Source organism: Lynx canadensis, chromosome D1, assembly GCF_007474595.2.
Source record: "Lynx canadensis isolate LIC74 chromosome D1, mLynCan4.pri.v2, whole genome shotgun sequence".
In the NCBI taxonomy this organism is placed as follows: Eukaryota; Metazoa; Chordata; class Mammalia; order Carnivora; family Felidae; genus Lynx; species Lynx canadensis.
This window is the reverse complement of record NC_044312.2, coordinates 100,331,105-100,346,544: the sequence shown is the minus strand read 5'-3', so window position 1 is coordinate 100,346,544 and position 15,440 is coordinate 100,331,105. Positions and strand designations below refer to the sequence as shown.

Below are 15,440 nucleotides of genomic sequence, written 5' to 3'. Positions count from 1 at the left end.
CACTGCGAGATAACCTATAGTTTAGTTATCCATCCTCCAAAAGCTAGAAATTTGCACGGGTTCTAAATTTTCCTCCATTATAAATAGTGCTGAGACCCCTCTTTGTGAATAATAAGCCTTGTCCTATATTTCAGATTATTTCTTTAAGACAGAGTCTCAAACTTGGAACCACCGGATCAAAGGAGAGTGGTCATTTTTATGCTTCCGATATAAACTGCAGAAGGGTTATACCAATTTACACGCCCACCAAAAGATAGCAATGTTGCTTCATTGTCCCTAGCCACCCTTAAGAAAAAAGGCAGGGGCACCTGGGTGACTCAGTGGGTTAAGCGTCTGATTCTTGATTTCCCCTCAGGTCATGATCTCACGGTTCATGAATTCGAGCCTCCCATCGGGCTCTGTGCTGACAGCGTAGATGGAGCCTGCTGGGGATTCTCTCTCTCCCTCTCTCTCTCTGCCCCTCCCCCACTGATGCTCACTCACTCTCTCTCTCAGTATAAATATACAAACTTTAAAAGAAAGAAAAAAAGGACACATAATCTGCCTACACAATGTAATTGGATTTTTCAAATAACCTTTGGGGGTTAAGGCCATGTGCATACGCCCTGAAATCCAATTAATGTAACTGCTCTCATAAACTGCTCCCAAGGCACACCGCCATTCCTGGTAACACATCTGCAAGTAAATAATCCAAAAGGGCCTTGATTTGTAGCAAACACTCTATGAGCAAGTCACCTGAAGATAGAAGGAACAGTTACTGCTGCTGATCCATTCTCTTACGATCCATTTCGTTTAGGAATTATTTATGAGGCGGGGGGGGGGGGGGGGGGGGGGGGGAGGAAGGAAGGGGGAAGGGAAAAGGGAAGGGGGAAGGAAGGAAAGGAGGGAGGGAGGGAGGGGAGGGAGGGAGGAAGGGAGGAAGGAAGGAGGAAGGGAGGGAGGGAGGGAGGGAGGGAGGGAGGAGGAAGGGAGGGAGGGAGGGAGGGAGGGAGGGAGGGAGGGAGGAAGGGGGAAGGGAGGGAGGGAGGGAGGGAGGAAGGGGGAAGGGAGGGAGGGAGGGAGGGAAGGGAGGAAGGAAGGAGGAAGGGAGGGAGGGAGGGAGGGAGGGAGGGAGGAAGGGGAAGGGAGGGAGGGAGGGAGGGAGGGAGGGAGGGAGGGAGGAAGGGGGAAGGGAGGGAGGGAGGGAGGGAGGGAGGAGGAAGGAAGGAGGAAGGGAGGGAGGGAGGGAGGGAGGGAGGGAGGGAGGAAGGGGGAAGGGAGGGAGGGAGGGAGGAAGGGAGGAAGGAAGGAGGAAGGGAGGGAGGGAGGGAGGAAGGGGGAAGGGAGGGAGGGAGGGAGGGAGGGAGGAAGGAAGGAGGGAGGGAGGGAGGGAGGGAGGGAGGAAGGGGGAAGGGAGGGAGGGAGGGAGGGAGGGAGGGAGGAAGGGGGAAGGGAGGGAGGGAGGGAGGGAGGGAGGAGGAAGGAAGGAGGAAGGGAGGGAGGGAGGGAGGGAGGGAGGGAGGGAGGAAGGGAGGAAGGAAGGAAGGAAGGAGAGGAAGGAAGGAAGGGAGGGAGGGAGGGAGGGAGGGAGGGAGGGAGGAAGGAGGAAGGGGGGAAGGGGGAAGGGAAGGAAGAAGGGAGGGAGGGAGGGAGGGAGGGAGGGAGGAAGGAAGGAAGGAAGGAGGAAGGAAGGGAGGGAGGGAGGGAGGGAGGGAGGAAGGAAGGAAGGAAGGAGAGGGAGGAAGGAAGGAAGGAAGGAGGGAGGGAGGGAGGGAGGGAGGAAGGAAGGAAGGAAGGAGAGGGGGGAAGAAAGGAAGGAAGGAAGGAAGGAAGGAGAGGGAGGAAGGAAGGAAGGGAGGGAGGGAGGGAGGAAGGAAGGAAGGAAGGAAGGAAGGAGGAAGGGGGAAGGGAAAAGGGAAGGAAGAAGGAAGGGAGGGAGGGAGGGAGGGAGGGAGGAAGGAAGGAAGGAAGGAAGGAAGGAAGGAAGGGGAGGGGGGAAGGAAGGAAGGGAGGAAGGAAGGAAGGAAGGAAGGAGGAAGGAAGGAAGGAAGGGAGGAATGAAGGGAGGGAGGGAGGAAGGAAGGAAGGAAGGGAGGAAGGGAGGAGAAAAAGAAACAGACTGACAAATAGAACAAACTGGTGGTTGCCATACGGAAAGTAGGTCAGGGGATGGGTGAAATAGGTGAAGGGGACTAAAAGGTACAAACTTCCAGTTATAAAATAAATACGACACAGGGATGAAAAGTACAGTGTAGGGAATATAAATGCTATATGGTGACAGATGGTGACTACACTTATTACAGTGAGCACTGTGTAACATGTATAATTGTTGGGTCACTGTGCTGTACCCCTGAAACTAATATAATATTATATGTCATCTATACTTCAGTGAGAAGAAAAAAATAACTTATGAAATTTCTCAATACAGTAAAGCTAAAGAGTTGCCTTAGAGTGTATGTAGATAGTTTTATTCCGTAAAAAGAGAGCAAAAGTATTTTTCTGATGCATAAAAAAAACATATTGGTTAACATCAACCTAAAAAGTATCACCCCAAAACTAATATATAGTCATCTTTTCTGGGACCTATCCATCTCGGCCTCTTACTTACATTTTTCACTGTGAAGTCTCTGATGGTCCATTGTGGAAGAACAATTTCTGAGGTCATTGCCACAGTTATGTCCCCATAGTCCTGAGCTTGCTTGGAGGGCCAGTATTCCTCACATTTGGTCTAGAATAAAATTGCATTAAAAAAAAAAAATTGGGTCACATCGTCTGTCATCACTAAAGCCTCAAAAGGGAGACCAGATATTGAAAACTGGCATCCGAGGCTGGGAGTTCTGTTTGACTCCCAAAACTGTTTTTTCATTTACAATTATTGCCAACTCTTTTAAAATTGGGAGGTTTCTCATAAAAATGCAGACTTCTGGCTTCTCTTGAGAAATCGGAAGATCCGGCCAACACTGAGCCCCAATTTCTGCATGAAAATGGACTTAGAGCAGAACAGACATTGTCCCTTGTCTGGGGACATAGTGTCAGCCAAAATTCAGACTGACCCATAACCCCTTGCAGCTAGAAGAAACGAGGACTTCGCCCAATACTTTTAGATCCACGCTAATTATAATACAAATACAGACACCAATAAAGAGAATCAAATCAAATCACTCTGGGCCTTTGATTTTCATAAGCTGGTGGGCAGATGTGAACAGAAATAAAAACCAGGAGGGGCGCCTGGGTGGCTCAGTCGGTTAAGTGGCCGACTTCGGCTCAGGTCATGATCTCGCGGTCTGTGAGTTCGAGCCCCGCGTCGGGCTCTGTGCTGACCCCTCAGAGCCTGGAGCCTGTTTCGGATTCTGTGTCTCCCTCTCTCTCTGACCCTCCCCCGTTCATGCTCTGTCTCTCTCTGTCTCAAAAATAAATAAACGTTAAAAAAAAAGAAATAAAAATCAGGAAACATCGGTTCTCCACGAATATCCAAATCCCCAGATTTGGTAAATGATTACACACACACACACACACACACAGTCTCCCACTCTCTCTCTCCCTCCCCACCCCCTCTGAGAGGCATACTCTACTGCAGGTGGCTTCCAATTATCTAACTTCTGCAGGTGGCTTCTATTATCTAACTCACCTGGGAGGTCTGTTTTGCTTTAAAAACAGATGCCCAGGCCCCACCTCCAGAGCTGCAGACTCTGGTTGGGGACCTGTATTTTCAAGAAGATCCCAGTTTCTAGATCACTGCTCCCAGAAAGAACACACGTCTTGGACACTCAATGACATAGACCTGATGCTCAGCTCAGCCTCTTCCCAGCTGGGTTTCTGTTGCCACCCTGTAGGCAAGTTCTTAAACTCTCTGAGCCTCAGTTTCCCCATCGATACAGTAACTATACAGGAGGGTTGTTATAGGAAAGAAATAACATAAATGGAGTATCTAGTGTAGAAAGCTCACTGCCTCCCTTCCCTTTTCATCCAGAGTCAGTAAATCTACTTCCCTCCTGACTTTCGATACACAAGGGCGCACCTAGGTTCATTCTCTTCATGTTCTCCATTAATTTAACTATGTCATGTTCATTTGTCTAACAGATATTTAACAGAATGTTCCATGTACCAGGCCTGAGCTCCACAACACCATAAAGTTTATCTGCATTCACAAAGTTCTTTTGTTTGCACAACAGCCTATTCTCCGGATGCAAGGAGGTGGTGGAACCCAAGCTTCTATATCGCAAGCCCCGTGAAGGTGGGAACCAGTTCTTACTGTGTTTTGTGATCTTTCCCTCCCCCAGCCCCAGCCCCTAGCAGAGCACCTTACACATACTTGGGGCAGGATAAACATTCAAGTTAAATAAAGAACATTAAAAGAGGTTTCGGGGCACCTGGGTGGCTCAGTCGGTGAAGCATCCAACTCTTGATTTTGGCTCAGGTCACGATCTCACACTTCATGAGACTGAGCCCCATGTTGGGCTCTGCGCTGACAGCGTGGAGCCTGCTTGGGATTCTCTCTCTCTGCCCTTCCCCTGCTCACACACACTCTCTCTCAAAGTAAATAAACTTAAAAAAAATTTTTTTAAAGGGGCTTCAATGGGTTCCCACAACCACCCAGGGCAGAGCGGCTCCAAGTGCGCACTCCAGAGCAGCAGAAGCAGCCTCACCGAGAACTCTCCAAAATGCAGTTCTGGGGATCCCAGCCCAGACTGCCCGAACCAGAAGCTCTGGAGGCAGAACCACCCTCCAGGGGATTCTGATGGACTTTCAGGTCTGAGAAGCAATGGCCTAGGGAGTGAATTCCTATTCCTCAGGTAACAAACCCACAGGAAAACATTCCCAGAGCAACGTTAGGTCCTATTCCTTGGGTACAGAATTTCTGAAGTCAGCCTGTGTCTTTAAGGTCTCCTTAGATGCATTTATGGAGACATGGGATTTTATTACAAGAAGAAATCTTATCTTTGGTGGAAGCAGCCGGCGGGTTTCAGGCCATCACAGGGGAGAGGGGACTGCTGAGGTTTATCTGGGGAGAAGTCTGAGATTTGGGGTAAAGTAAGGGTTCCAAGGCTAAAAATTGGGTTTGATCACTGAGTTGGTCGAATCTATCATCTCACAGATGAACAAGCTAGATGCTTACAGACACAGAGCTGAGACAGCCGGAGCCGTTTCTGCTCCGGACTGGGAGCTTTGCGCTGAGCGACCCCAACTCCTGTTCCTTGTAACTCTAGCTGCAGCAGCCTCATGAACAGAGAACACTGATATTCATCCACAAAAGAAGGTAACACTAAAACTCTTCTTTGTTTAAACTGATTTTTAAGCGTTTCTCTTAGAAAAGAAAAATACAGAAAACGAGTTTCTAAGACTAGAGGTGATGTTTGGGGGAGTGTTTTCTTTAAAAAACAAAAATGCTTCTTAAGATATACTTTCACTGGGGCGCCTGGGTGGCTCAGTCGGTTGAGCATCCAACTTCAGCTCAGGTTCATGATCTCATGGTTCGTGAGTTCGAGCCCCGTGTTAGGCTCTGTGCTGACAACTCAGAGCTGGGACCCTGCGTCAGATTCTGTGTCTCCCTCTCTCTCTGCCCCTGCCCTGCTCGTGCTCTCTCTCTGTCTCAAAAAATAAATAAACATTAAAAAAATTTTTTTAAAGATATCCTTTAACCACAGCCAAAATGAATTAATTAATTTAATTTAATAATTTAAATCAAAGATACTTACCCTTCCCTGTTCGACACATTTGGTCAACATAACAATGGCATATACATTTTTCTCCCAAACCATACGCCAAAAATCTTTCAGAGTGTTGGGTAAAGGCCCTTGGGTGGCAATAAATTCTTTCTTGGAATGGTAGCCCTAAAACATGGAAAGTGACAGAAATTCAGCGTCACAGAAACAAAGAGGAGCCCTGAAGATTTCATCCTTACAAGCCGTGCCATGGGAACGTCCCCCCACTTACAGGCATGTAGTTGGCATTGATGTAGTCATCAGTTGAATGGGCCTGGACAGAAAGCTTGACACGGGAAATATCATCTATGACATTAAGAGAAAAAAGGTCCCCATTAGAAGCAAATGTTTGAGGAGAATTACATATAAGAGAGAGAAAAGTACAAAATGGCAACACATTGTGAGGGTGTGCTGTGTGGCATTTTACAGAAAATGAGATGACCTTAATTTGACCCTCACAGTCAGCCTATGTGACTGGCACAGAGAAGTTAGGCAATTACCCAGCAAAGCTAGTAACTTGCAGAACCAGGGTTCGAACTCAGGCAGCCTGACGCTGGGGTGCAAGCTCCTAACCACACCAGACCACCTTCTGAAGCAACACAAACCTACTACTATTAACATCCTTGGGTGTGTGCTGTGAGCCAGGGAGTGCACTGAGCAATCTTATTTATTCCTCAAAACCACCCTACCGGCCTGTGTGCCCATTTTACAAACGAGGAAACTGAGGGTCAGGAAGATTAAGTGACTTCTCCCAGCACTGATGTCTGGTCAAGGGCAGTCAGAATTCAACTCTAGTGCCCTTTCCACCATGGCAGGGTAAACACCCAAATTTGCATACTTTATTTCCATAGAAATGTTATTATGACAAGACAGTACCAAATTCCAGAATAAACCGAATGCATAAGACTATTATAGGCGGAAAGATCTAAAACACAAAAATTCTCATGTTTTCTAAATACTATCATCTCAAAACCATACAAATGTGTCCAACTCAAGAAATGAAATAATAACTTGAGAATTTCAAATGTCAGGCGGAATAATCAGCAGCACCACGTGTTTCCCTGTCTTTGACTATATACCATCTCATCCCCCTCTTGGACAAAACAATATGACAGTTCCAAGCTCGGTTACCAACATGACTCGCAGTCTAGAACTTTCCCAATAAAAACAGTACCCGAGGGGCACCTGGGTAGCTCAGTCGAATACACGTCCGACTTCAGCTCAAGTCATGACCTCACAGTTCGTGAGTTCCAGCCCCGTGTCGGGCTCTGTGCTGACAGCTCAGAGCCTAGAGCTGCTTCAGATTCTGTGTCTCCCCCTCTCTCTCTGCCGCTCCCCCACTCTCACACTGTCTCTCTTTCTCAAAAAATAAATAATAAACGTTAAAAAAAAATTAAAAAAAAAAAAAAAAAACAACAGTACCCGAACTCTGGATCTGAAAACCTCTGCAGCAACTGTAAGATCAGGCCAGTGATCCTGGGTTAACCCTAGAAGGGCAGGATGGGGGCGTATCCCACTAGCCTGATTTTCAAAACATTTTTCCTGGAACAACGTTCAATGCCTGCTGTCAATACAAAGGGGATGGGGGGGGAGGGGGCACAGGGAGGAAATGAAGAGAAAGCACACAAGCTAAAAAATCCTGAATCTAAACAGAAGTTAATGTTTTAGGCCAGGAAAGAAAAACACAGCCTCAAATATAAAATGACAATGTCTCTAAATGTCCTGGTGTAAAAAGTATCAGCAGAACCTAGAAATTACACTTAAATCAGAACACAGCTGCAATCGACTGATACGTCTTTGTACCCTAATTCTCATCCGAAAGAAAGACCGCAAAGAACTTTTCTGTGGAGGAAGGTTCACATTTCATCTGAATGGATGATGTAACAAATAATTCTTATTTTAAACCCAATTTGTCATTAGCCCCATGTATTCGGCAGATATTTGTTAATTCTCAAAATGTGAATCCAGATACAATTCATAATTAGCAGTGGGATGCATTCAGCCAACCAGAGATGTATCCGGACAAGCAGAAAGCATTACTCCCTGCCTGTCCTCCTCTTACCCACTTCCTTTCTAGAACTATGTTAGCTGAAATAAAGGGGCTTTGAGATAGAGGGGATAAGAGCACAGACTCTAACCCTTACCCTGAAAGAAATGACAGACCTAATCCAGAGCCCGGCCTGCCTGCCACGGGCCTCTGTGTGACTTGGGACAAATCACCTAGCTACCCTGTGCCTCGTTTCCTCATCTGCAAAATGAATATGCTACTACCTACTGCATAAGGTTCTCATGAGGCCTGGATTCAAAGGCTAAATTAGCACACCGCAGGTGACTCCTGAATAATTGTGGAGGTGGTTAGTAACTATCTTGACCCCACTTCCCTCCACTGTGAGAGGGGCGATGGCCAGGGACAGACAAAAGGGAAGATCTTGTGGGAAAAACAACTCACACGGCAGAACGTTATTATAGCGATTCTTTCCTCTGTTCTCAGCCAGTTCCGCTGTATATTTAGGTAGACTAATTCCAACAAGCTTCAGATCCTGAAAACAAAACAAATGAGTCGTCCGTTTAGTTAGCGTCCAGATATTATTTATACTGAGCATCGCGTAGGACAAAGTGTGAAGGCAGAGGTGTTTTGAGTTAAAGGTATGTTGGAGTTCTAACCCTCAGGACCGGGGAATGCAGCCGTATTTGTCATCAAAATAAGATGAGGTCATAGTGGATTAGGGACGGGGAGCCTTAATCCAACAGGACTGACGTCTTTACAGAAGAAGAGGCGCGGAGATAGACACTCAAGGGGAGGTGGCCATGCTGAGGTGAAGGCAGGCACAGGACTTAGGTTGTTACAAGCTGGCTGAAGCCAGGTGGGAGCTTCTTCTAGAGGCTTCGGAGGAACCACAGCCCTAGCAACACCTTGATTTAGGTCCACTGGCCTCCAGAACTGTGAGAGAAGGATTTGCTGTTGTTCTAGTGCTTTGTGGCCACAGCCCTTGGAAACTAATGCAGAGGTTAAAATAAAAGAAAAAGGATAATCCTTGCTTTCCAGGTGCTTACACCCCAGGAGAGAGGCACAGGCAGAAATAACTAACGTCAGGGTGCCTGGGGGTCTCAGTCAGTTAAGCATCTGACTTCGGCCAGGCCATGATCTCATGGTTCGTTAGTTCCAGCTCCCCATCAGGCTCAGTGCTGACAGCTCAGGGCCTGGAGCTTGCTTCTGATTCTGGGTCTCCCTCTCTCTCTGCCCATCCCCCACTCATGCTGTCTCTCTGTCTCTCTGTCTCTCTCTCTCTCTCTCTCCCTCTCAAAACTAAATAAACATTGGGGCCCTGGGTGGCTCAGTCGGTTGAGCGTCCGACTTCGGCTCAGGTCACGATCTCGCGGTTCGTGAGTTCGAGCCCCGCGTCGGGCTCTGGGCTGATGGCTCAGAGCCTGGAGCCTGCTTCCGATTCTGTGTCTCCCTCTCTCTCTGCCCCTCCCCTGTTCATGCTCTGTCTCTCTCTGTCCCAAAAATAAATAAACGTTAAAAAAAAATTTTTTTTAAAGTAAATAAACATTAAATTTTTTTATTTAGAAATAACTGATGTTACAACGAGGCAGAATTAAATAAACACCACATGTCACAGATGAAACAGGTAGAAAGAGAATTTAAGTCCTCCTGGGCTGTGCTTTGAGTTGCACAGTAGGTTCAATGGCAGGCCCAAAAAAGCCAAGACCCCTTCCTAACTCCTACAACCTGTGGATGTGACCTTATTTTGGAAAAGAGTCTTTGCAGATGTATTTAGGTTGACAACCTTGAGGTGAGATCATCTTGGATTATGTGGGTGGGTCTTAAATCCAATAAGTGTCCTTATACACAAGATACCCAGAGGGGAACCATGGGGAGGGGGAGGAGGAGACCACAGAGAGTGGAGTGACTGGGCCCTAAGCCACGGAACGCGTGGAGCCACCCGAATCAGAAAAGGCAAGCAAGAGGTTCTCCCCCAGAGATTTGGAGGGACCACTGCCTTGCTGACACCTTGACTTTGGACTTACTATAGCCTCCAGAACTGCAAGAGAATAAATTTCTGTTGTTTCAAGCCACCAGTTTGTGGTGATTTGTTATTGCAGCCACAGGAAACCAATGCAAAGAGGGAGTAGATTCAATAAAGGCAGAGACCACAGCAGGGCAGCCCAGGGAGGGCGAGTGTGCTCGGCCAAGCTGCTGTGGGGGGTAGAGCACATGGGGACTGACAGGCAGAAACTCTTTCCGCAGGACTTCACAGAATGCTCCGGAATCAATGTCGGCCACACAGCCGTCAAGCCCCAGCCCGGAAATGCCAGCCAGAACAGCTTCCTAATTACCCCAGTTAACAGCCCTCAGACTTGAACTTGAACGCCTAGTTTCTCTACCTTTCGCTCTCTCTCGCTCTCCGCATAATCTTCATTTATCAACAAGATTGAACACACAAACCACTAGAAGCGAGGGTACACCTAAGTGCTCACAGCCCACAGGGCCACTAGGACCCGAGGTATACCTGACAGAGTTCCTCTCCCCTCTAAGAGGGCCGCTTCTTATCCAGCGCTCCCCCACGCAATAAAAACAGGCGGTTTTCCAACTTGCAGGAGAAACATAAAGCAATTAAGAAGACATTATTTACAACCACGTACTTCATATTCTTCTGCAAACCCACAGTTGGAGTCCGCTTGTTGTTTCTTAAAGTAGGCTTCAAAATTCTCCACTTTGATTAACTTGGATCTAAGAAAATAAAAACAGCTTATGAGGACTTTTTTTACATCCAGTGAAGTTCATGCTCAAAACAGAAAAAGACAAGTTATTTAAAAATTAAAGAGGCTACTCACTTTTTAGGTCTTCATCATAGAAAGGGAAAGAAAAGAATAAGAATTAGAAACACCGACTGGATCATGACTCTAGAAATGATAGTAAACATCTTCCCAAAGGAACAAAAACCAGAGTATAATGGGGGGAGGGTGTGTCAATAGAATGTTATTTACAAAACAATGAAACGTGTGAATCAGGAAATCTCCCTTCTAGAGCCTGTCACTTAACTGATGGGCTTTGTGACTTTACACAAGGTCTCCTACCTAATGATAACCCGTTTATTTGTTCTCAAAAATCACAAAATATGAGGGGCACCTGGGTGGCTCAGTCGGTTAAGGGTCTGACTCTTGATTTCAGCTCAGGTCATGATCTCAAGGTTGTGAGATATAGTCCTGGCCTCAGGCTTCGCTCTAGGCATGAGCCTGCTTAAGACATTCCCTCCCTCCCTCTCTCTCCCTCTCTCTCTCTCTCTTCCTCCCTCCCTTCCTCTCTCTCTGCCCCTCCCCCCACCCTCACTCATGCTCTCAAAAAAACAAAAAATCAGAAAATACATATTTATTGGTAGAATATGGAAGTAAGGTTCTACTTGCCATAGTAGAACACGGCAAGGAAGCAGGCAGCTTCAGGAGACTAATAAACAGAGAGTCCTTGCAGAAAAACAAAGTTAGCAAGAACTCCTGCATGATCAAGGCCAAATGTGTCAATCAGGAAAAATGACAGCAAGTTCCATCAAAAATTCACTAGAGGGGCACCGGGGTGGCTCAGTCGGTTAAGCATCCAACTCCTGGTTTCAAATCAGGTCATGATCTCACAGTTCGTGAGTTCAAGCCCCCCAACAATGGGCTCCTCTCTGACAGCACAGAACCTGCCTGAGATTCTCTATCACTCTTTCTCTGCCCCTCCCCCACTCGCCTGCTCTCTCAAAATAAATAAACTTCAAAAAAATTTTTAAACAATAAAAAATAAAGTAAAATAAAAATTCTCAATAACTAACTCCAGAGACTTACTTAATTTGAGAAAAGGATACTTCATTATTCTTTGCTTCTTTCCTGTTTTGAAAGAAACAAAGACCCATTAGACCAAGAAAGGGTAATTCTGTGTTTTTTCCCCTTCAACGTATCTACAAAAGGACTTTTCCCCGGGCATTAGTTCACATATGGCACTAAATCCCATTCACTAATACTAAGCTTCATGGTCTAAGCAGCAAACACTGATTACAAATCTATGAAGTAACTCTCTCTCATACCATCCAAAAGTATGGAAGAATCTTGCTCGGGCAACTTTTAGGAATATCTTTGGGTAAAAATACATTAGCAGCTGACCCTTTGGTAAAGCCAGACTCATTTTTTCATGCTGTTTCTTGAGAAAGGCCTTTCTGATAAGTTAATGAAATAAATCAGAAAATACAGCCACTGTAGATATGGAGGCGGGGCATCTGGCATTCTCCTGCATTGCTGGCCAAACCCTATACTGGTGTTAATAAATAATAATAATAAAATAAAAAAATAAAAATAACCCTCTGGAGGGCACCCTGGCAGTGCATATCAAACTGAAAACGTGCATCATACCCACTGTCCCAGCAACTGCCCACCTTGGAATTTAGCCTAAGGAAATAATCAGGAATGTGCTCAAAGATTACTGTGGCAAAAACAAAAAACCAAAAAACAAACCTGAAAACATCAGGAAAATTGGTTGAATAATTTCTGTACAACTGAATACTCCGCAGCCACTTAAAATGAAGATTTAAAGCTGTACACAATGTCTTAAATAATAATGCAGACTAGAAAATAATACACATAATAGGATTCCACTTGTGTGTGAGTTTCACTATCCTATCAACATTCAGAGTCGTTTTGGGCTGTGATTATGAATCATCCAGTGTCTTTGCTCTTCTGTATTTGTTTTTTTGGGGGGCCACAAGCATGTATAACTTTTATTTTAACAAGAAACAATAAAGCTGCTTTGACCCCTCCCTCAGAAAACCTTTTTTTTACTCTGCCTGTCAGCCCTACAGGGCAAGATGGCGGCAGAGGGACCGGGCAGAGTTACATCAAGGAACTCTGAGCCAGAATGAAATTCTCCAACTGGCAGCAGTTGACAACCAGGAATGAATCCCAGCTGATACGCAGGCTTCAACGGCCACATGGTCAGACAGGAGACTGAGCAATGAAGTGCAAACACCAAGTTCAAGTTCATTTCCACGCTTCCCACACTCAGCTTGTGCCTCCTTGCAAGGTGGCTTTCAAGACCTTCCTCCTAGAGCCCCAGTGAGCATGAGATTTGACAGAAGACACAAATCCAGGTGCAGAGTGAGCTAGCAAAACAGAGCTGTGATTTTTTTTTTACTATTTAACTACCTCGAAGGGTAGTTGTACAGATAACAATAGTAGCATACAGGGTCCAAGGCACTGTTGAAGCCTTGTATTTATTTTACGCTCCCCCGTGTCACAAGTTAGGTCCCGTTATTATCCCTACATCACAGACTATGTGGACATTACAGTGAAGCTCCCTAACCGCTAGTCAGAACACAGAGCATGTGTTCAAACTTAGCTAACTCTCGAATGAAATCTCTTGGGGCTCCCGGGCGACTTGGTCGGTTAGGCGTCCAACTCTTGGGTTTGGCTCAGGTTATGATCTCACGATTCGTGAGTTCAAGCCCCACATCAGGCTCCACACTGACAGCATGGAGCCTGCCTGGGATTCTTTCTCTGCCCTTCCTCCACTCTCTCTGTCTCTCAAAATAAATGAACTTAAAAAAAATTTTTTTAATGAAATCCCTTAACACCTCAACACTTACTTGTGGACCAGAGGGCACTGTTCGAAAGGAGCACTGCACACTGTAGCGTTTGCCCCGACCTGATGCCATAGGGGCTGAGATGAAGTACAACTGGCCAGATAGTGAAGAGCCTGGGTGACGGGGACATGGGAACTCGTGACACGAGTCCTTCCAACTGTGAGAATGTCTGAAATTTTCCAGAGTAAAAAGCTCCTTTAAAAACTAGGGTATTATCGGGGCGCCTGGGTGGCTCAGTCAGTTAAGCATCCGACTTTGGCTCAGGTCATGATCTCACAGTCTGTGGGTTCGAGCCCCACATCAGGCTCTGTGCTGACAGCTTAGAGCCTGGAGCCTGCTTCAGATTCTGGGTCTCCCTCTCTCTCTGCTCCTCTCCTGCTCATGCTCTGTCTCTCTCTCTCTCTTCCTCTCAAAAATAAAAATAAAACATAGAAAAAAAGTTTTTAATTTAAAAAATAAAAAGTAGGGTATTATCAGGGTGCCTAGGTGGCTCAAAGTCAGTTAAGCATCCAACTTCAGTTCAGTTCATGATCTCACGGTCATGAGTTCCAGCCCCGCTTCGGGCTCTGTGCTGACAGCTCAGAGCCTGGAGCCTGCTTTAGGTTCTGTGTCTCCCTCTCTCTGCCCCTCCCCCGTTCGTGCTCGGTCTCTCTCTCCTCTCTCAAAAATAAAAAAACATTAAAAAAAAAAAAAGTAGGGTATTATTAACATGAGCAACAGTCACCTTTTCTTCCTCCAGAAGATGAAGCCTCCCACAGCCACAATTACCAGCGCACCAAAGATACACCCAAAAACTGCTCCACAGATGACACCTGAGAAAAGTCCAAATGGAAAGCACTTCAGAAGATGTTCACAAACAAACAACCAACCCAGGGTCCTCAAACCAGAGTGTGACTGTGTGTGTGTGTGTGTGTGTGTGTGTGTGTGTGTGTGTGTTAAACGCCTTTGGACATAAAGTTAGCCTGGGCATTTGGGATCCGGGTTCTCTATCCCCAGTCCACCATAACAGGCTGGTCTTGAGAAAATCAGTGCTCCTCTCTTCTGAGTATCCTCAACTGCAAACTTAAAGAACTGGGCCATCTGCGATTTTCAAGTTGTTCTTACCGCTGATGCCTTTCTTCACATGAAATTGCATGCAGCAGCCCAATATATAAAATAGAAAACCAGGGGTGCCTGGGTGGCTCAGTCGGTTGGGCGGCCGACTTCGGCTCAGGTCATGATCTCACGGTCCGTGAGTTCGAGCCCCGCGTCGGGCTCTGTGCTGACAGCTCAGAGCCTGGAGCCTGTTTCAGATTCTGTGTCTCCCTCTCTCTGACCCTCCCCCATTCATGCTCTGTCTCTCTCTGTCTCAAAAATTAATAAACGTTAAAAAAAAATTTTTTATAAAAAAAAAGATAAATAAAATAAAATAAAATAAAATAAAATAAAAAACCAGGGGGTGCCTGGGTGGCTCAGTCGGTTGAGCATCTGACTTCGGCTCAGCTCAGGATCTCGCGGTTCATGAGTTTGAACCCCGCATCGGACCCTTTGCTGTCAGCACAGAGCCTGCTTGAGATCCTCTGTCCCCGCTCCTGACCCTTCCCCCGTTTGTGCTCTCTCTCTCTCAAAAATAAACATTTGGGGCTCCTGGGTGGCTCGGTCAGTTAAGCATCCGACTTCGGCTCAGGTCATGATCTTGCGGTTCAAGCCCCATGTCGGCTTCTGTGCTAACTGCTCAGAGCCTGGATTTCACTTTGAATTCTGTGCCTCCCTCTCTCTCTGTTCCTCCCCCACTCACACTCTGCCTCACTGTCTCTCTCTCTCAAAAATAAAGATGGGGGGCGCCTGGGTGGCGCAGTCGGTTAAGCGTCCGACTTCAGCCAGGTCACGATCTCGCGGTCCGTGAGTTCGAGCCCCGCGTCGGGCTCTGGGCTGATGGCTCGGAGCCTGGAGCCTGTTTCCGATTCTGTGTCTCCCTCTCTCTCTGCCCCTCCCCCGTTCATGCTCTGTCTCTCTCTGTCCCAAAAATAAATAAACGTTGAAAAAAAATTTAAAAAATAAATAAATAAATAAAGATGGGGCGCCTGGGTGGCGCAGTCGGTTAAGCGTCCGACTTCAGCCAGGTCACGATCTCGCGGTCCGGGAGTTCGAGCACCGCGTCGGGCTC

General features: G+C 46.6%; 1 protein-coding gene across 7 annotated transcripts in view; it reads right to left on the bottom strand.

Annotated features, from left to right (window-relative positions):
• Window positions 1-15,440, bottom strand: part of PTPRJ (protein tyrosine phosphatase receptor type J) — a 173,234-nt gene that overhangs the window by 10,584 nt on the left and 147,210 nt on the right. For all 7 annotated transcript variants that reach the window (XM_030333584.1, XM_032594887.1, XM_030333585.1 and 4 more), the window contains 8 exons: window positions 14,019-14,106; window positions 11,508-11,549; window positions 10,521-10,529; window positions 10,329-10,416; window positions 8,131-8,221; window positions 5,914-5,987; window positions 5,676-5,810; window positions 2,588-2,707 (listed from right to left, as the gene is read on the bottom strand). In XM_030333584.1, coding sequence (XP_030189444.1) covers window positions 2,588-2,707; window positions 5,676-5,810; window positions 5,914-5,987; window positions 8,131-8,221; window positions 10,329-10,416; window positions 10,521-10,529; window positions 11,508-11,549; window positions 14,019-14,106 — 647 coding nt within the window. The remainder of the gene's footprint in view (window positions 1-2,587; window positions 2,708-5,675; window positions 5,811-5,913; window positions 5,988-8,130; window positions 8,222-10,328; window positions 10,417-10,520; window positions 10,530-11,507; window positions 11,550-14,018; window positions 14,107-15,440) is intronic.